This window comes from Elgaria multicarinata, chromosome 6 (genome assembly GCF_023053635.1).
Source record: "Elgaria multicarinata webbii isolate HBS135686 ecotype San Diego chromosome 6, rElgMul1.1.pri, whole genome shotgun sequence".
In the NCBI taxonomy this organism is placed as follows: Eukaryota; Metazoa; Chordata; class Lepidosauria; order Squamata; family Anguidae; genus Elgaria; species Elgaria multicarinata.
The window spans coordinates 86040067-86061383 of record NC_086176.1 but is presented as its reverse complement, the minus strand read 5'-3'; the positions used below and the strand labels follow the sequence as shown (position 1 = coordinate 86061383).

At 40.2% G+C, this 21317-nt stretch overlaps 1 protein-coding gene across 2 annotated transcripts; it reads right to left on the bottom strand.

The window, feature by feature from the left end:
- Window positions 1–223: 223 nt before the first annotated feature.
- LOC134399903 (betaine--homocysteine S-methyltransferase 1) lies at window positions 224–20651 on the bottom strand. Of its 2 annotated transcripts, none has more exons than XM_063127975.1 (8): window positions 20521–20651; window positions 16130–16262; window positions 13796–13914; window positions 10186–10377; window positions 8901–9048; window positions 5824–6006; window positions 2760–2988; window positions 224–1907 (listed from the first exon to the last, which is right to left on the bottom strand). In XM_063127975.1, exons 1-8 carry the CDS (start codon window positions 20554–20556, stop codon window positions 1718–1720), a joined length of 1230 nt encoding a protein of 409 aa, XP_062984045.1. In that variant the 5' UTR covers window positions 20557–20651; the 3' UTR covers window positions 224–1717. The 2 variants fall into 2 exon arrangements, with proteins under 2 accessions (XP_062984045.1, XP_062984044.1); XM_063127974.1 differs by lacking the exon at window positions 20521–20651 and adding an exon at window positions 20234–20326.
- Between the last annotated feature and the right edge of the window lie 666 nt (window positions 20652–21317).

Genomic DNA, 21317 nt, shown 5'->3' with positions numbered 1-21317 from the left:
AGTGATGTTAACTTTCCAAACTTATTCTTACATCAAGTTTCTCTGTACTGTACCATCCAGGGCTGGTTATCCAGTATTTCAGTGATACTGTGGCAGGATGAACATATTTAGGGCACTAAGCACATCCTAACCCATGTTAAAATATTGTGTAATATATCTTTTTTGTAACTGCATTTTCCTAACTGTGCACATTTTGAACATTAACTCTTTCAAACAACTAAGATAATTTATAAATCTTTATTGGTATTAATACAGAATATTACTATTAGTTATGAAGACCATTGGAGTCATATCTGTTGTGCCTCTTTCAGTATATAGTAGATATAAATTTAGCTACACGTCAGAGCATTTTAATTCATTAAATGTTTTAATATATGACCTTGGTTCCACACAGCAATGGAGAATTCGTTTTAAAGCCCATTATCCTCATCATATGAGCAGAGACCTGGGGGAAATCATCTCAACTACTTGATCAGATGCACCAATGAAATATATTGGAATGGATCACTCATATGGAGTGATGAAATCATTGCAAATGCAACTAACAAGTATTTGAAAAGTAATTTTCTGCTTATTGGAAGTATATTCTTCCATTTTTAAAGTAAATTTTAGAATTCTATAGTAGTAAGGAAATTATACATTTTAAATTATTATACTGAGCATAACAATTATTTCCAAAAGAAGCACTTATACCTTTATGTGCTTTCACTGCAGGAAGGGGGGGGGGAAGAGATCAAACCTATGTATCTCAGAGAATGGGCACAATTCAAAATGCACCTAAGTCCTATTTTGTTTGCAATCCTAAACATAATACTTCACTAGGAAGTCTTAAATGTAGTGTGGCTTAGGCTGGAGTCCTGAAGCTGGCAATTGACCAGCCGAGGAGCCATAAGTATTGCTCTGCCGGTGGAGAGGGAGACTCGCTTGTGGGATGGTACTTACACTGCTGGAGACTCCCATGGGCATGAATGGCCCAACAATGGAATGACGACAGTGTGGGGCAAAATGGGCCGTTTTAAGGGTGTGTCAGCACAGCTGAAGATCCACAGAATCCCCCCCCCCCCCGCATTCCCTTGATACTCCCTAACAAGTCAATGGCAGAGGGGGGAGGGGAAGGAAATTAAAAATCTGTCCTCCCCCACGCCCTCCTGTCCTGGCCACAGTATGTCAGGAGAGCTTGAGAAGTGAAAACTCCACCATGAAACCTTCCCCTCCCCACCACAACCATGAGATTGTTTTGCAAATGTTGAGAAAATGTGCTTAGGACTGGGCTGTTTATTTAACACTTTTGTGTGCTTGATTCACAATTATTTCAATAGGACTGGAGGAGGATTAACTTTCTCTGAATAGGTCATATTGTAAGCAAGCTGAAATATACAAAAACCTTGAAGTGTACATTATGGATTCCTCTAATATATGAACTCCTGAAGTCTCACATATGATTAAGAGTACTTTTCGTAAAGAAAATACTGCATTGTTGAGGTTTAAACTTGTAATTAACAAATTCTTCCTGTATAATTTTCTGACATCATCAATTATACATTAAGGGCACAATCCTATGCATGTTTAGATAGAAAATAGGCTTACAAGTCCCAGCCTTTCCTAGCCCACCCTGATGGCTGGGGAATTCTGGGAGTTGCAGGACTTTTTCTGTCTAAACATGCATAGGATTGCATCCTAATGCCATTACTTTAGGACATATGAAATTGCTAATAACTTAGACAATTTTGGATTTGAATTTCTGTTTCTCAAAGAGCTCTTTCTGCTGTTTCTCAGTTGTTGCTTCTTTCTGCTGCATCAGTTCAGCATCTCCTTTGGTCACTCCCCAGTCATCTGGCTTTGATAGTGAGGGACAATATGGTCGGCCTGAAGCAGGCAACAGATTCTCCCAGTACTCCTTCCTAGCCCTAGGTATAAAAAGACACACCGTATGGAATATATTCAATCAAAGAGATACTCATAAAAGAATCGGAGTTTGAACCCTAATAGTGCAAAGGGTTATTTTGAATATTTGATTTTAGGCTTTCTGGGATATGGACAGTATGTTACTAGAAATCTCATCTATAGTTGAAAGAAATTGCCCCAATATAGAATTGAAACAAAAACATTCCTGAACCTAAATGGTAATCAATACTATGATCTGTAATAAGTGAGATTTCAAGTCCTCTGAGAAGCTTCTTTACTACGTTCCAGATTTATATGGAACATTTCTGTTGACCTGGGGCTAAGATTCAACCAGAAGGAGGGAAATACCACACAGTAGTATGAATAGAAGGCAAAACAGTTTGATTATCAAATTTTTCCAAATTTGCCAACATGTTTTGAACATAAGTGTTCTTTCTCAGGGAAGTCACTCATATGAATTAAGAAGTCAAAATTCTGAGTGAATTCAATTGCCTCGGGTTTATTTACAGAGAAGAACTGCTAGTCCAAGGTCCAGTCCAATGTGGAGAACAGCATTTCTATGGTCAGTAAATCTGAATGGAATGTAGAACTGTTGAACAGTCTACAGCAAGCTGGAGGACATTTAACTTAATCAGAATATTCATCTTTATATGTTGAGGAGGGTCTTGCACCCATTTCTCCTGTATTGCTCTTTGGGCCTATACATTTTCCCCTCCAAAACTGCTAGCGTGCATCGTTTTGTATGACAACACAGATTTCTACTACTAAGAAGTTTGCTATCTGAGACCACAAATGTCTTAAAGGAAATGTGTTTAGTCGGCCTATTTTAGCCTGAGAGTTAAAAATATATTTACCTTGCTCTGACCCAGGGTTTGGTATGCATGCTCAAATCGCTCCCCCAGTTGCCATGCTTTTCAGAAGCACGTGGTAAAAAGCCTCTTTCAGGGGCCAGCTCCTCAGCAATTGCTCTGATATGATACGGTTCAAATCCACAGCACCCTCCAATATATCGGATCCCTAGGTTATAGGCCTCTCTTGCATATTTGTGAACATCCCATCTGGTTAGAATTCTTGGCTCCAAACCTGTAATGATATGCAATTGCTTTAACTTCACTATTACCTGAATACGGTAGTATTTTGCACAGGTTATGTAAGGGTGCAATCCAATGCCTGTTTAGACAGAAAAAACATCCCGCAATCCCCAAGCATTCCCCATCCAGCCATGGGAAACATATTTGTTTCTTTTAGACACCACAAACTAGGTTAATTATATGTTTATTCATTACTTTTTATTTTCTAAACAGTTCCCAGACAGCAGCAAGAGGTCAATCTACCTTTGGGAATAGTGTTTTTCCAAGTATCAGAAGGCAGAGCCAATCTGAAGAGTCACTCTGGGAGGAATAGTTCCCAACTTATACACTGCCTTTCCCTTCAGGTAAGGCCCCCTGATTTACAAAGTGATCCGTGCTTTTCTTTTCTTTTACATCACTTTTTCTTATTCTCTTCCAATCCCTAGATTTACCTACACTTTCAAAATTATTTTTCCAAACCCTTGCCCATCTTAGTTAAGAGAAATGTATAGGGTAGTAGGAAGACTTTGTGAGAAGAAAATGCAGCTACTTCAAGTCCTTCAGAAAAGAATTCAAATGGTTGTAAAAACTCCCCACCCGGCCTGAACAAGCAGCAATCTGAGGCCAGGAAGTGAATCCCCACAGTCTACTAGCTCTGTTTCCAGTTCCAACGGTCTATCCATTTTGCCACATTGACACTCAAGGTCTAAAATGTGTCTGTGTGGTTTGTCCCCAATATTTTTTCTTTGACAAAATGCAGCCACAGAGGCTGCAATCCAAAAGGAAAAGACCTGTGTGGGAAGGGGGTCATTACCAAGCAGCTCAATCTCTCTGCCAATTTAAATATATTCCTAGCACCTTAACACTAAAAAGAAAATAACACATTTTATCTGGGGAAGGTGAATCAAGGAAAGGTTTGAGAAATCAGGACAAGTTGAGTCAACATGTGTTTGCTTTCCTCATCTTACGGTGTTCACTAGGAGTGGCTTACCCCTGCCTTACATAGAGATGTGAGAACTCCAAATAGATCTTACCCTAAACTGCACTTCTGCATCCAGCCATTTCAGATACAACTGTTTTAATTAGCCAATCTGAGTCTTGGAAAATTAAAGCACAATGCAAGAAAGTACTGTTTCTACCGGTAAAGCGATCAGCAGTGATTAGCATGAGTTAAGGTTAGGAATTTCTTCCAAGGGTTTGCACACATGGAACCCTTGTTAAATCCAAAGTCAACCTAGATACCTTATTGGATTTTGCACAAGGTTCCTGTGGCAAGAGGGTTTAGAAACCTAGATGATCTTTTCAGTTTTGCACACCATCCCTAAGCTATGGAAAGGGCCTAACTTTGTTCTGGAAGAAAAATCTCTCCATAAACCCAAGGTTTCAAAAAGGTATGCAAAAAGTTCTTTTCCCTGGAGTTTTGCTCACTACCTCTTAGCTTGCTTGTGCTTCCCGCTCCTATCTCTCTTCTATCAGTGTCCTACTCCTTTAATATTATTTTCCTTCAGTTTAGTTAGGGACACATGGGAATGTGCTGCTTTGTGTCCCTCTCAAAGCCTGTATTTAATGGATCGTAATGTAGAAGGTTCTGGGCATTTGTGGGGCTCCATTTGCCCAATTCCTCGTCAGTGACTTCTCAAGCAACCCCAGTGGGCTGGGACCAGGGAAGCCTCCTGATCTACAATCATTCCCCAAAGAAGCAACCCCTTTAGTCTCTTGCTCTAGGAGAGGTAAATATTAGTGATCCAACATCTAATCTCTCCTCCTTTGTAAGCCCATTTATAGCTCTGTTCCCTTCCGTGTCATGTCATTTTAGCCTGACGGCAGGGCCTGTCTCTCATTTTCTATTGATGCGAATTGCTATGGGAGACAATAATTGTAGGAGTAAATGCAGTAAATAAGTTTATTTTCTCTCCTTATTGTTAATCAAATAAGCTGCTGGTATGCTCTGTTTCTAAACCCTCTTTTCACAGGTGCCTTGTGCAAAAATAGTCCTCATACATATTTTGTACTGAACTTACATATTAATTAACATCTCTATATTTTGTATTAAAATACATATTCTTTTGATCGAAGCCTTGTTCTGCCGTGTACTGAAATGTAAGGGATAACCTTCCCATGATGCACTATGACTCTAAGATCAAGATCCAAAAATACATGTCAGTCAAGTACACATGCATGTGAATGTGTGATTCAGGACATACATTAACAAGGACTGCGAGGAGGGGCTTCTTAACCTTTTCCCATCCTGTGGGTATTCTGCTAAAAATGACCTTTTCTGTCAATAGAAGGGAAAGTAGCTGGGGTGGTAAAATTATGTTTTAGTAGAAAAATCACAGTCTTCACACAAGACCTCCATTTTAGAAAGTTGGAGAAACTACACATGACTGAATACCAAATTATTTGGCCTTTAGTTTTACACTTAGTCTAGGGTGGGGGTGGGGAATCAGAGGAAGACAAAAATCCCATTGTAATTTAGGACTAAGAGGGGGGCTGATTCCTACATTATACAATAAATTGCTGAAGCACTCATTAAATCATAATGCATTAACTTTTTTGAATTCTATTGAATTACAAAATCTTTCGAAGAATTATTATCTTTGAAAAGATTGTCATTTAGGTTAACGTTACCCAACATGAATTGCCTTTATCTGAACTTTTAAGCGGTATATGCTTTCCATTCCAGACCAACTGTATGCATGCTTTCTCTGAAGTAAGTCTTACTGAATGCAATGGGATTTATTCCCAGTACTTGTACAGAAGAATTCAGCCTTAATAGTATTTGATGTATTGTGCTATTTTTGTTTCAGCTTGACATTTACTAAGAACAAAAACATTCAAGTCTTACCGAAAGGAAATTCTGGTAGATCAATGAAACCCTGTTTCCCACAATCAGGAGTATGAAAAGCAAGTGGTTGTGACATCAAATGGGCTTTTAGTTTAGCAGCTGCTAAACCCTCTTTCATGAGTTTCACAGTTTGGAGGGAAGTAGCTGGATCAAAATGGCAGTTTACTCCGACAATAGAAGCACCTAAAGAATAAAGGGAAAGTTTTCCAGAATGTATTTTATTATGAAATGATCTGTAATTCAGTGTTATAAAGCTAACTGCTCATTGTATACAGGGCCAGTATTTTTTTCACATGCAATCGCTAGTCTACACACATATGTTAATGGACGTAGCACAATATCTACCTTGTCCATAATGTGATCAAGTGCTATATACCAATGCATCGTGTTCAAATTATGGGAGAAGTAGGAGAATTTTGAAAGGTCACGTGTACTTATCATTTATGTTTATGTTCAAGTTACTGGGTTGTTGTTTTTTAAAAAATTGGTAAATGCATGTGCACCTGCAGCTGTGCAGGAATACAATTTTTAAAGTAAAAAGATTGTGTGATTATTCACATCTATGCAAACGCAAATTGGAAAACCCCTACCATAAAATGGCTGACCAACCACCCTGGTCATTGAAGGAATGGAAATGGAAGACAGCCATGTATATCCTGCCTGCAAATCCCTTTCCCCCACCTGAGCTCAAAGGATTAGGTGTGGAAATATGTTGTAAGACAGATTCTAAAGCTTTGAAGCCACTCTCACTAGTAAGAGTTATAGCTAGGCTGGAACATACAAAACTCAGTACTGAATGGAAACAGCGAAGACATAAACTGATTAATGTAAAAAAAAAAACCAGACTATTGAAGGAAAAATAGCATCATTACAACAGGCTAGGAAGGAAGCGCATCGAGTTGTTACTGCACCAAGAAAAAATCCCAGTGCAAATAAGTCCTTCCTGGCATGGTCCAGCCTGTATTTCTTTACTAGCACCTTCCTGCCAAAACAAGCAAAAGGGAAGGCAAGTTGAGGCCTAGGTATGCTAGTGAGAGGGAGCCTGGAGAAGGGAGACAGAGAGACCAAAGTACACCAGTAAAGGAAGCATCTTATTCATCACTGTTGTAATCCAGTGTGTCTTCTCTTCCACCTTTACCCTTGCTCTACATTTTCCTATATAACAGCATCTAACAGTATATGCTGAGTTTTTAACTGACCCGAGAATAGTTGTTTTAAATGGGTATTGTTGTTTTTATAGTTTTGGTGGTTTAAAATTTTGTATATCTGTTTTTAATGTTCATCGTTTTTAACTTTTGTAAACCGCCCAAAGAGCTTCAGCTGTGGGGCGGTATATAAATGTAATAAATAAATAAATAAATATAGAAATGCTGAAGGCACAGTAAACTATAGGGGCATTAATGTTTTATTGTAATAAGGGCGGGGGGACAGTTGATTGAACCTGCCCTAGAAAAATTAACAGCAAAGAGATAATGCAAATGCTTTATGGGGCTGAAATCTGGGTGTTTGACAGCATCACCATTAATGTCCTGGAAATTGTGCAGAACACTTTTTTCTGAGCACTTTATTCTCTTCCATCCAGAACTCCTGCAGCTTGTTTGAGTACAGAATCTGGATGGACATCAATTAGGACAAGAATAGTTTGTGCTCAGTTGAGATATTTTAAATTAATTGCTACTCTACTAGACAGACGTTTTCCAGCTATGTGTTACCTGGAAATGAATAAAAATCATTATTAGAAGTCAATGCTCCAAAAGCTCCCACATAGCTATTACTTTCCTGAGCTGAGCACCGCCTTTGATATGGATAAGAGGCAACTAAGGGGTTGGCTGTTTTGCATAGATATCGGAGGGATCTGCAAATAACTAAGAGCTCTAAAATTTCCCTGTAGTTTCCTCTTTTGGAAACAGAACATTTTAGAGCCAGTTATTTGTCTAAATTGATGCCTCTTTCCCTAAGAAACACTTTTATTGAGCTGTGTTTTCAAGTTATGCCAACTGCAGTTCTGGATGGATATTATAACAAAATGCCATTTTAATGCAGATTATCTGAGCTCCAGCCGACGAGCATTTTATTGCACACTCGTACTGGGCACTCATGGATTTTTTGCAGGTCCCTCACATGACGTCGTCAGCCCCTCTAGCGCCTTCCGCCCCTTCTGGCCTTTCTTGCGCTGATTACAACGCCTGACTGAATGGGCCTTGTGCTCACTGTTTACTTCCTGTTTTTAAACAGGAAGCAACTGAGGGACGAAACCAGGAATGGAGAAGCCACGGTAGCCAGCATTTTTTCCTAGGTGTGACGGAGCTCTAAATCTCTGGCCAACACCAAGTGGAAGGCATTGTACATTGCTAACTTATGGATATTGCAGAACGGTTCATTTTTAATTTTATTTTTTGAGCTATACTAGGGTGACCATATGAAAAGGAGGACAGGGCTCCTGTATCTTTAACAGTTGCATGGAAAAGGGAATTTCAGCAGGTGTCATTTGCATGCATGCAGCACCTGGTGAAATTTCCTCCTCATCACAGCATTTAAAGCTGCAGGAGCCCTGACTTCGTTTGTATCTGGTCAAAAGGGCAGGGATCCTGCAACTTTAACTGTGGTGATGAAGAGAGAATGTCACCAGGTTCCCCATATATACAAATGACCCCTGCTGAAATTCCCTTTTCTATGCAACTGTTAAAGATACAGGAGCCCTGTCCTCCTTTTCATATGGTCACCCTAAGCTATACCAAATGCTATGTGACACCCCAAATGCTATGTGGCTCTTTGCCTTGGTAGCAAAAAAGGTTAGGAAGAGAGAATTAGACAAAATTGCCATAAATTGCCTTGGAGATTCAGCGTTAAGTTGAAGACATGTTTGCCTATAGTAATCTATGATTCATTTGTATTATTTTATGTTTGAAATTGTTAAACCTTTCTATATTATTTTGATGCATCTGTCACAGCCTTGGGCTAGCACAATACACTTTGAGTATAGAAGTGTAACTACTTTCATTTAGCTTCTTTCTGCTCATCTTATACTGCTAAGATTTCCCCCCACCAATCCATAGATATGACAAATATGGTCTTACCAGCTTTGACAAGTCGAACAGCACATTCTCCAGGTAGTATACCATGCATGTCTCCTTCTGGACCAATGCACAGAGTAACTGCAACTGGCATCCCAGATTCTTTTAAGGTTTCAACTGCCCACACAGCTTCTTCAACATGTTCAAAATACTAAAACATTAAATTAAAGCAGTAGAAAAGAAGTTCAGGGCTACTAGACTATTTTTGTTGCAAAACATGATAAAAATAAATGAAAAATAGCTTTTATATTAAGCCTTCAAATATTCAAAACATTCCTGTCAAAAACTTTGCATCTGTCATGACTACTTTTAATGAAATAGTAGATTACTTTGAAGCTTATGGTAAGTCACAATGTATGTTTAAATGTGGATTGGTTTCAAATATTTATAATAAATGAGAAGAGTTGTTGAATATAAGTGGTATCTACCCACAAAATGAAGATAGTGGACTCAATGGTCAGTTTGGCAGTGTCTTGGGCCATAGTCATTGAGCCAAAGGAGGGATATAGTAACTAAAAAATATGCTGAGAAACCTATTAGAATTTGGAACAATGAAATGTTATCCATCTATGGGTTGTATCCTGACTGCACAAATAGAAGATTACTTATACAATGAGGCTTTTCCACCATTCCTCCCCACTGCAGCCTCATTCAAGCTCCAAAAGCATGTCCTGCGTCCACCCAAGATTTAGAGATTATCTTTTCCAACTGCAGACTCCAAATCATATTCCAAACCTTTCTTAATAATGCCTTGACCATCAGGACATGCTTTTAAGGAGAGGGTACAAAGGGCTCTAAAGCCCTATTGTGTGAGCAGACTTCCATTAACACAAAATCTGGATACAACTCTATGCCTTTAAACCTTAGTTCACACACACACACACACACACACACACACACACACACACACACACAGAGAGAGAGAGAGAGAGAGAGAGAGAGAGAGAGAGAGAGAGAGAGAGAGAGCACAGAATGCATACTCTGCACCACTCTTCCCCAACCTGTGACTTTCCAGATGTTTTAGACTACAACTACATTAGCTATCAGCTCCAGGCAGAATTGCCAATGTTCAGGAATGCTGGGAGTTGTCTAAAATATCAGGAAGTCACCAGATTGAGGAAGATTGCAGTATACATTCTAGATTTTATGACAAGTGGATTGCTTTAAACAAAACACCCCAAAAACCAGTAACAATTTCTGATACCCTAAAATAGAAACACTTCAGTTATAAAGCAACATGATGAAGCCTATTATCAACATTTATCTCTTCTTTAATTGTTTCAATTACCTCTGCAATTAAGAAGTCCACATTGTTTTTGGTAAAAACTTCTAGCTGCTTTCGAAAGCTTTTTTTAACATCAGCTTCAGACCTGCCACTTAGGTATGAAGGTGTTTGACTGACGCCTCCAGCCACCAAAGCATCTCCTTCTTGGGCCACTTCTTTTGCAATGTCACAAGCAGCTTCGTTTACTTTATGGCCCTGACAGTAGGAAAACACCATTAGTGCTGACATATGCCATATGCATAACTACACTTCTACTGTAGGAAAAATGAATAAAAGTTACATATGCTATTCAACTAAGATCTTTCACATTTTATCAATCAGCACTATACAATTTCACAAAGAAAGTGGTGATTTTCAGTAGTGGGCAAGCGCAAAGGATTTCATTGAGAACGCTCCCAAGTGACCTGTGTAAACATAGCAATACTTTGATGAATTTCATTTTCTGCAGCCTAAGGCTGTGGACAGAGTGCTTTGAGAACCTACCACCTGCATGTCTGATCTTTGCCCATCATCGCTAATAACATCTGGCCAAGGGTGAAATGACCAGATGGGGCCATAGATAAAGTCTTAGTTGAGACTATTCCTAAAATATATATATCCCTGGAACCAGATGATGTATCTAAATATTCATTAGTCATTTATACCCCATTTTGGGGCAAGGTACTTGAGCACATGGTCACAGTCTAGCTCCAGATATTCCTGGAACTGACTATCTGGATCCATTTCAGTTTGTCTGTCATGGGGTCAGAAACTTCCTTAGTCTCTTTGGCTGACAACCTATGCCACGAGACAGCTAGGGGAATTAATTTGGTTAATTCTCCTGATTTCTTGGCAAGTTTCAATACCACTGACTACGGTATCCTTTTAGAACACCTGCTGGGTTGCAAATTGTAGGTTGCTGCGACATTGACATTGCTGTGTCAATTGCTGTGTAGGTTGCTGTGACATTGACATTGCGGTGTCATTTCTATCTGCAGGAACATTTCAGAAATGGTGTTGCTCCATCCCATGACATATATATTTTGGGATAGGACAGAGTTCTCCTGTCTCCATGTTATTTGATCTATAGGAAACTGGTGAGAAGACAGTCAGAGGTTTGGAATGAACATAAGGGCCACGCTGGTTCAGACCAAAGGTTCATCTAGTCCAGTATTCCATTCACAAGGTAGCCAACCAGCTGCCTGCGGGAAACCCCTAAGTACAGTGGTTCTCAACCTGGGGCGCTCCAGATGTGTTGGACTGCATCTCCCAGAATGCCCCAGCCAGCAGAGCTGGCTGGGGCATTCTGGGAGTTGTAGTCCAACACATCTGGAGCGCCCCAGGTTGAGAAAGGCTGCCTAAGTAGGAGACGAGTGCAATAGCACTCTCTTGCTGGTGTTCCTCAGCAACTGATGTTCATAACCATACCACCTCTGATACTGGAGGTAGCATATAGCTATCAGGACTAGTAACCATTGGTAGCCTTATTCTTCAAAAATAATAATCCCTCTTTTAAAGCCATCCAAATCGGTGGCCATCACTACTTCTTGTGGTAGCGAATTCCATAGTTTAAATATGCACAGTGTGAAGAAGTACTTCCTTTTATTGGTCCTGAATCTCCCACCAATCAGCTTTACAGGATGACCCCAGGTCCTAGTATTATGAGAGGGAGAAAAATGTCTCCCAACCCACTTTCTCCACACCATGCGATCATGCCTTACATTTCTCACTTTTTTCCCCCTAAGCTAAACAGACCCAGACATTGTATCAATTGTTGCTCCAGCCCATTGATAATTTTAGTTGCCTTTTCCAATCTTTTTCAAACCCTACAATATCCTTTTTCTGGTGCGATAACTAGAATTATACACAGCATTTCAAGTGTGGTCACACAAAAGATTGTCATTAAGGGCATTTTTAAAGATGACAGGATAAATCTTACCTTTAGATCCAATAATATTATGTTATGTTAAAAATGTGGTCTCATTGCAAGATATAGAAATGATGTGTTGTTTATTAACAGCTACACAAATAGCTATAATCTCTAAATGTGGAAAAGAACACTTCCCCCTCTCTGGAGTATTAGCAGAGCAAGATCAAGCATATAGTTGTTTTAAAAAAGTATGGCTGACTGAAAGGGGCTTCCCAGGGAGAAGGAACAATTGCCGAAGAAGGAACAAGAGAAGGTGGTGGTGGTGGTGGTGAAATCTGCATCCAGCCAGGTCTCCCTCTCAGTCCCCAGTGCTGGCCAAAGAGGGCAGCATACTCAGCCCTGCATGCTCAGCACCCTTGGCAAAATCCTTGCAAGCAAAGTAAGCAGCAGCATCTTCGAGGCAAATGACAGCGATCAGCCTTTCTCAACTACTTTCCCCAAACAGCTTATATTCTCTTTTCTCTCCCTCTTTCTGCCTTGCCCAGTGAAATGGAGAGTGAACTCATAAGAACCTAAGAAGAGCCATGCTGGATCAGACGAAGAATCCATCCAGTCCAGCATTCTGTTCACACAGGGGCCAACCAGCTGCCCACAGGGAACCCACAAGCAGGACATGAGTGAAACAGCACCTTTCCATCCATGTTCCCCAACAATTGGCATACACAGGCATCCTGCCTCTGATACTGGAGGTAGTATATAGCCATCAGGACTAGTAGCCATTCATAGCCTTTTCTTCCAGGAATTTGTTCAATCCCCTTTTAAAGCCATCCAAATTGATGGCCATCACTACGTCTTGTGGTAGTGAATTCCATAGTTTAACTATGGGCTGTGTGAAGAAGCATTTCCTGGTGCTTCCCCTCACCTCTCTGCCTCCTTTGAAAAAAATAAAGTTTGGAATGTCTTTTCAAGTCTTCACAATTATCTCCTTTTCCCTTTTCTTTTCCTTGCCTCAAAAAAAATACTAATTGAAAACACAATAATATACATGTCTACTCAGAAGTAAATCACATTGTCTTTAATGGTATTCACTCCTGAAAGGGAAGCACAGGAGAGGTGTGCATTGGCTTTTGAGAAATGCTTCTGGGTGGAGGGGCAAAGGAGGAGCCACCGTTGCTGGTTTCGCCCCATGAGAGCACAGCTATGGCAGTGGGAAGCAACAACATGATCTCCCCTCCTTCTCTCTCAACCCTGTCCTTCTCCTCCTCATTTTGTTTTTTAGGAGGATCTGTGAATTATCCTGCATTTCATTTGTAAGTCTCCATTTCTACATACCATCAAAGGTGCACATACAGGCAGAGGAGTAAATAAATCAATCAATTTAAAAAAGAGGAAATTGAAACATCCATTTCCCCCACAATTGCAGAAGCTTGTGTCATGTGCTTGACTTGAACACACATGACCTTTCCAGCTCCTCCTACTTTTCTCACAATTGCAATTGTGTTTGGGGCTGAATTGTGTTATCGACATAGTAGATACTGCGCTGTATTCATTACCGTTTGCCCTGACAGTAATGAATGCATTTTGCAGAAGTACTGTCACAGTGCAGCCTGACACACAGGCTCTAATGTAGCTCCCTCTCCCCGCTTCTCTTTTTCATCTGAGTCCATGGGTTTGAGGTGCAAAGTTGAAACTTTTTTCTGTGTTGATATCATAACTCTGCCTACTTGTCAAAAATATTAATAAAAAGTGGTTGAAATTACTCACAGTTATTTTATCAGCTACATAGTTCCCCCTGTTCTCTAATTTGTCATCACTGGCATAAAAGGTGAATGTCTGTAAAACATTTGCTCCAGCCCTGAGAAATTCTCGATGCAGCTGACGAACTGCAAAATGTTTAAACAAAATGAAGAGTCAAATGTAATGTTAGTATTGTGGCAGCAACACCTTTTACATTGTATTTCCTTAATACGTTGCATTTTATGCCCTAATGATCATGATTTACTACATTTTTAATTGGTCAAATGTTGTACTGTTAAAAAGGCTATATGCATTCTTAACAAAGGCTATATGCATTTTAGCAGTTAGAAATCCTGCACATTACTTTCAGCTTATAGGAGGTACGTGACAAATGCAAAAGGCATCCAAAACTGTTAAACTATTTCATATGTAGGGCTGGACAGATTGAGATGGATTTCAACCTGGAAGGCAGGAAGTTCCAGGCTCACTTCTGCAATAAATGTAGCTTTCACAAGCACAAATCACTATCTTTCACCCTCCTTTTCTTGCCAGTAAAAACAGTTATCATGGTAGTTTACATCAGTGTTGTGAAAACTCTAAGTTCAAAGCACTATATGAACAAAAAGGATTCATGTGATAATATCTAATAAAAACCTCTATATATGAAGTTGCGAAGAGAGGCATAATCTTTTGTATCCTTAGTCTCTAATTCAATTTAGTCTTTGCTTCAATATATAAGAACATTTAAAATGGGGATGTATCAAGACACAGATCTACCTCCAACTAGTTGCAGGAGACACAACTACACCTAATTTATATATTTTGCTACAGTAGAGGGCACTGTTATATGCATAGATAGCCCATTGATGACTTCATTTAGAAAGAAATTTCTACTGACTGAAATAAAAGAGACTTGCTTTCAAGTAAATGTGTTTATAATTATGATTCCAGAATAAGCCCTCTTGAATTCCACAGTATTCTTAGGATGCAGCTGATGTCACCTATTGCACAATAACCAAAGCCAGGAGCACAGGCTATATTGCTCAACTTATATTCTCGGATTTCCTATCTAGTTTCAAGGCCGCTTCTAACACTACTTCTCTCTCTCTCTGGCTGTTTCTACACCTGTCTTTTTCCCCTGGGATCATCCTAGGATCATCCCTGTGCATCCAAATGACACACAAGGGATCCCGGGAGCAGGCAGGGATGATCCCTCCATTTTCCTGGGATAATCCTTAGGTGTAGAAAGGGCCCATCTCTTTTATCACACTAATGTCTTGATGTGTACAAATGTCACTTTAGAATTATTTACAGAGCAAACCTATGCTTTTGATGGACCCCTCTGTTCCTTCCTATACCCTGCTGGCTCTTGCAAACTGGGCAAAAGTCAAGAGGGAGGCAAGGCTTACAGTATTTTTCTTCTGTTCCATTGTCAGCAATGGGAAGGAAACATTTAGACAGGTGTGGTTAAAAACTGGGAAGGCTTAAGATCCTTCAGGAGCTGGCTTTGGATTCTCAGTCACTCCCTTCCTGACCATCAGCCCTCCCCGAAAACACCAATTTTCCTCCCCAACACGCGTCGGAGTTCTGACTTCATAGAAGAAGCCATCCTATCAATCTCTGTGGTGGCTGGGTGTAGCCAAAATGAGGCCCCCAACTTCAGGAAAACTTTTCTGAGGTTATTGCTGTTTCTAAGGCCTCAGGGGTTTTTCCCTGCACAACACTTATGACCCCTGGGATTCTGTCTAGGAGCCATAGAACTGCTCTTTAAAATCACATCTGTTTCATGCCGGAGATCCATATTTGCCTGACTGGTTTATAAGCCTTTTGCAATGTATCCCAGTTGCAAAATATGTGTTTATTATATATTTTTATGAAGTCCCTTCAAGGACTTCAAATCATGCATGTGGAATTGCATTGGTGGGCAACAGGAGTGACACCAGGATTAATTTCACCTCCCTCATGCTGTGGCGGGGACAGTTTCGTCTTTGAAGAGGCAGATAGAACTACTATTGAAAATGGTACCAGCAAACCTAGCATTTAACAGCATCAGAAAGAGGATTACTAAGAGACCACTGAATTAAAGCGGGATTAAAGGGTAAGGTGAAATCCCGGGCCAAGGGAAGGATCATCCCTCCCTGCTCCTGGGATCCCCTGTGCATCATGTGGTCGCACAGGGATGGTCCCGGGACAATCCCGGGATATAAACCTGGTCTAGCCATGGCCTTAGTCTCTAATAAGTATGTTTAGGATTGTAGCCTTAACCATGACCATTTTTAAGTAGATTAGGGCTAACAAATTTATTCTTCAGCTGGATAATTTTACACAACTCACAATGTATTCATTACAGATTAGACTAACCTGCTTCTGGGTGTTCTACTGTAGCTTCTGGAGTCCAAGGTCCAGCTTTTACATAACCCCTCTTTTCAAGAGCAATGACAAAGCCACCATCACCAATCACAACTTCTCCAGCATCTAGACGTTCTAGAATACCCTGGAAATAAATGACAAACAACAACACTTGTACAGTGCTTTAGAGTATTTAGAGCTTTTCAGATATACTATCTTGTTGTAATCCTGTAAAATAAGTCACTGTTATTATCCCTCTAAGGCATGTGTCACTCTGGCTATACCTGCATTCTTCAGGAATGGGCATAGTTGGCAGTTCAGCCTCAGCTATGAGAAGGCTCTCCTGGCCTTCTCATAGCTGACCTGGGCATTAAAGACCTGGGCATTAAAAATAAAGACTAAGTCCAGAAAAAAACCAAACCCAAATCTTTGATCCTGAGTTTTCAAGGGAAGTTCTACCCCATGCGGTATAGGCTGAATCCCAATTCCTGGGTCATATGTACTATTCAAGAGCACCTCTGCTTTGTCTGGAATCAGTTTCAATTTGTTAGGCCACATTCAGTCTTTTTTCTTTCTAAATATGCATAGAATTACACCCTAGGCTTTCTTTTCCCTAGAGTGCATAGCTTTTCCATGCTGATAAATTAAACCAATGGGCTAACAACCTGCAACCATTCCTCTCTTGCTTCATTATTCAGCCCTGTACTAAGTGGGTTATCACCTGTACAGAGGGGATCAGACAGAACATCATTACTAAGTACCTATGCTAAATATTCTATGTTTGGCAATGCCTCTGAAGAATTTCCTTAGGAGTCTGGTGGTGCATTGCCATATCGAAAACTACCACCATCCTTGCTAGCATATCCGTCTCAAATGTCTTGGTGTGTCTGCTCTTTGAGACATCCACTGATATACACTTTTGCCAATTGTACATCCCAATAATTTTTTGCATCATCGCTGCTTTTCTTTTATGCAAAATTGCAACAACTCCAAAACCCACCAGTTGGTCCTGGGTTGACAGCAAACTTTTTGATCTTCTAGTAGACTTCGAATCTACCTAGCAGGATCTAAATATTCCTGTGCTTTTCTCAAAACAGATCTTGCACATACTCCTACAACATACCATTATTCTACTGTATTTGGAGAGATGTTTAACTACACATCTAGTGTCATACCTTGAATTTGTTGTGGATCTTAGACATTTATTGTTTTTAAACTATCCATGTAAGCATAAAGGTATTTTTGTACCATTCTTGCAAGAAATGGAAGTCTGCAATTTCATACAATGGGGAACATCAACTGCATAAGTAACATCATCTGCACTTTTCCTTGCACTTCATAAAAGCATGCCCCCACCTCCTGGAATTCCTTCTTAGAGTCTGAGGAACTGTCACAGAAACTTTGCAATAAAGTTTTTTAAAAAATCACTTGTTCAAAAACTCTTTTACTAGTCTGCAAGTCCAAACATATTTGTTACTCATAGTGGGCCTATTTTTTTAAAAAAACAAAATGCTATTGTAAAACTCCCCTGCATGGTAATCTAGAGATGATCCTTACACACCCCAAACTATTTGCCCAGTGTCTTTTTACAAGCCTGCATTAACAGCATACCAGCCTTGCTTCACTTAAGTAATTAGGAAGACCTGAATTTATGAGTCCTATATTGGTTTCTGAATCTGGGACCTTTAACATGCAAAGCATGTGGCACTTCCTAATCCACGATGCCCTTTTGAGTTCTAACTCCAATATGTGCTCAACAGCAGATCTTATCCAAATGTCAGATACTTCAGCAAGAGAATATCTGGAGAGCATTTTCAAAGTATTCTGAGCATTTAGCGCCAGACCTTTCTTAAAAGAAAGTTTTAAGGTACCATGCATGAGGTACCATATGGATGACTTACCCATATTCCTTGTCATCTCAGAGTCATACACAACTGCTAAGGCATGAGTGGCAGCTGACCTGTGTTTTCTTTTCATAATTGCAGTGACAGTTGTTCCCTGTTAACCTTCAGGCAGAGGTCACTGAGTTCTTTCTAAATGCCTGTGCCCCCTTCAAACTGCTCTCTTCAAGGAGTTGCAAATTACACACACATTGATTTATCAGAACTGCTTTATAAAACTTTGTTTCCCAAATGTTAATTGGCCCTAACCGTTGATATGTTACATGGCTATATTCAATAAAGTTTATATGTATGGTATGTTACACACTGTGCCTACCCATATGCTGTGGAAACGTATTTGCAGCAGCCTTGCCTTTAAAAACAAACAATGCCACCAAAACATTGCCCCTTCCATCATTTATGAAAAGGGCAACTTAACCTTTTAGCTAACCGACAAAACTTTCCAGAATCAGGACCAATCCAAGATGTTTTGCTGCCTGAAGTGAATGGTAAGATAGTGCTCCCCCCATCGCACATCCAGAAGCGGTGCAAACCGGCAGTTCGATCCGATTTCAATACCGACAACAGGATAGCAGGTTACTCCAGGGGACACAGGGCAGGCAGTGTGGCACACACAGCTGTCCTCCCAACACATTGTTGTTCCCTGCCTCGATGAGAATGGAGAGGCAGGTAAGAACTATTATTATTATTATTATTATTATTATTATTATTATTATAATTATTATTATTCACCAGCTGCATAAAACAATGGTCTCACTCTGCCTAATGGCAGGGCTAGCCTTGTCCAGAACATTCCACCAAATGTTTTGCTAGGGGTTTATCATCCACATTTGCTGTTCCCTGCAGCTAGAGAAACATGACAGTGTGCCTCAGAAGTGCAGACTCTTTTTATGCCTGTGCACTGGGTTCACATAACAGTCTAACCTACAACAGTGGTTGAGCATGGGTGGTTGTTGCTGAAGCCTGGGTTGTTGTTAAAACATTTCCCTCTTTCTCCTTCACCTGCTATGAGATTTTTTTAGGAGTATAATTCCCAATACTATCTTTATTACATACTAAACTGATGTCTAAGTATAGCTTCTTCTTTTTTTTAATGGTCCACTTATCTACCAGGATTTTGTCAAATTCTTCTGTTCTTCCATCTACACAGCAGTGCCCAAATTCATCTTTCTCCCAAGTAATTATTAAATATAACTATTTAATTTCTAAATGAAGACAGGAAATTTCCATTAATTGCTATGTTGTCTCTTTGCTTGTTACTGTCTGTTGCAGACATTTATAAGGCTCAGATTATTTTAAATTAAAAGTGGCATCCAAAGAAAAAAAAAGTAGCATGCAATCAAAAAAACAGAGTTAAGAAAACTATTCTACAAGAGAACAATTTGCGTATGGAATACTTGAATATTTATAACCTCATGTAAAAACAAAGGGCTTCCTTAATTTACAAACTTAGGAAGAGAATATATATGGAAATTACCAGCTGTTTATAGAAGCAAAGATTGAACATTTCTTCCTAAATGTAGACAACATCTTGAATCTAATTTTATCTATCCTTCAATGATTTTTGTTCTATTTTATCACTTCCCAAATAATTACAACACAGCTACGCACCCACCCAACGCTACATATAGTCTCCAACCAGCATATTATCTTTAGGTCTTATCATTACAGGCCATTATCTTACATTAACTTTCACTTTTATCAATGGCAGTTAATAATATTAAACTAATAGTCAGAAAAATCGATTTTAAATTTTAAACTAAATGTTTATTACTATGCTATGAAGTTAAAATCTGTTAACAAGCCAAGTTCTCCAAAGTCAATGAAGATTCAAATCAGTGCAGCGTTTGCAAATCCACATTATTATTATTATTAATTTATTTATATAGCACCATCAATGTACATGGTGCTGTACAGAGTAAAGCAGTAAATAGCAAGACCCTGCCGCATAGAAGTGACTAATTTGGGGTATCAAAAATACGTCAGAAAGAGATAGATCCTACTACAACTTGTGTTTTGTGCCTGCTCTTTTTCTGCAGCGTCTACCACCACTGACTAAAGTATCTTCGAGATAAGCCTGTGTGTATGTGGCTCAAGTCTCCTAGCGCCTATGCGGCATACGCCAGAGTCTATGCCTGAACACGTGGCACGGTCTTGGCTTAGTTTTAATTCCCCAGTCAATTTAGCCACAAGCCTAAGTAGTCCTCCCGCTTACTATACAGCACCGTTTTCTTCGGTGGCATCCTTGGCCCTTTCTACACCTAAGGTTATCCCAGGAAAATGGAGGGATCATCCTTGCCTGCTCCCGGGATCCCCTGTGTGGCATTTGGATACCCAGGGACGATCCCTGGAAAAAAGGTAGGTGTAGAAACGGCCCCTGTGATAGATCGCTTCTCAGGAGAAACGATCTGCAACATTGGCAGCTTCCACGAACATGGTTACGGACTTCGCTTCAAAACAAAACGAAGCAAGGCAACGTCCCAAACGGCCAGTCGATTTTACCTTCTTGGTTTTCAAGGTCCCTCCAATAGGTGCCATTATATGCCCTGTTGCTCCTAGCAGACGCTGCACAGCACTGCGCCAGCCCTCCTCTGGCGCCGAGAATACAAACAAGCGCTCCCAGAAAGAGGCATAGAAAGCACGATGAGCCAATCCCGCGTCTTAAATCCCTTGAAAGGATGCCTGGGGCGGGTGGGCGTATCCTGAGCTGGCTGCCGATTGGAGGAGCCGCGGTCTCTTTATAGTTCCATTCGCACAAGCGACTCTTTCCCCAGTAAAGCAAACTCGAGCTTGGCTGGGAGTGGTGGAGGCTGTTGGCTCGGATTTCGGTGGCGCAGTGAATCCATTCTGGATTTCATTCAGAACCAGCTCCTTTAGAGTTCTGCCTGAAACCCTCAGAATAGATCTACAGCTCCACCGAAACCGGAGCCATCCGCCTCCACTGGCTGAATGAGCTGCTGCTGAGCAAAGCCAAGAGCCTAATATAGCCCTTGTCGAAGCAGAAGCACGCAGGCACACACACCGTATATACAGTAAATATATAAGTAATAATGACGAGGTATTAAGGATTCAATTTCATTCGGTGAGGGGAATTTAATGGAGCGATTTGACCTGATTTCCACCACTACCACCACATACACATAACTCCATCGACGCGCTTTATTCCCTCCTCCCCAATATCTAGATACCCCACTACATTTTCCAGCGCTCTACGGAGCTAAGTTCACAAATATTCAGGATTTCAAAACTTGTGTATATTAATAACTTTTTTGAGATCCCGTTCTATAGGAAGCAAAACT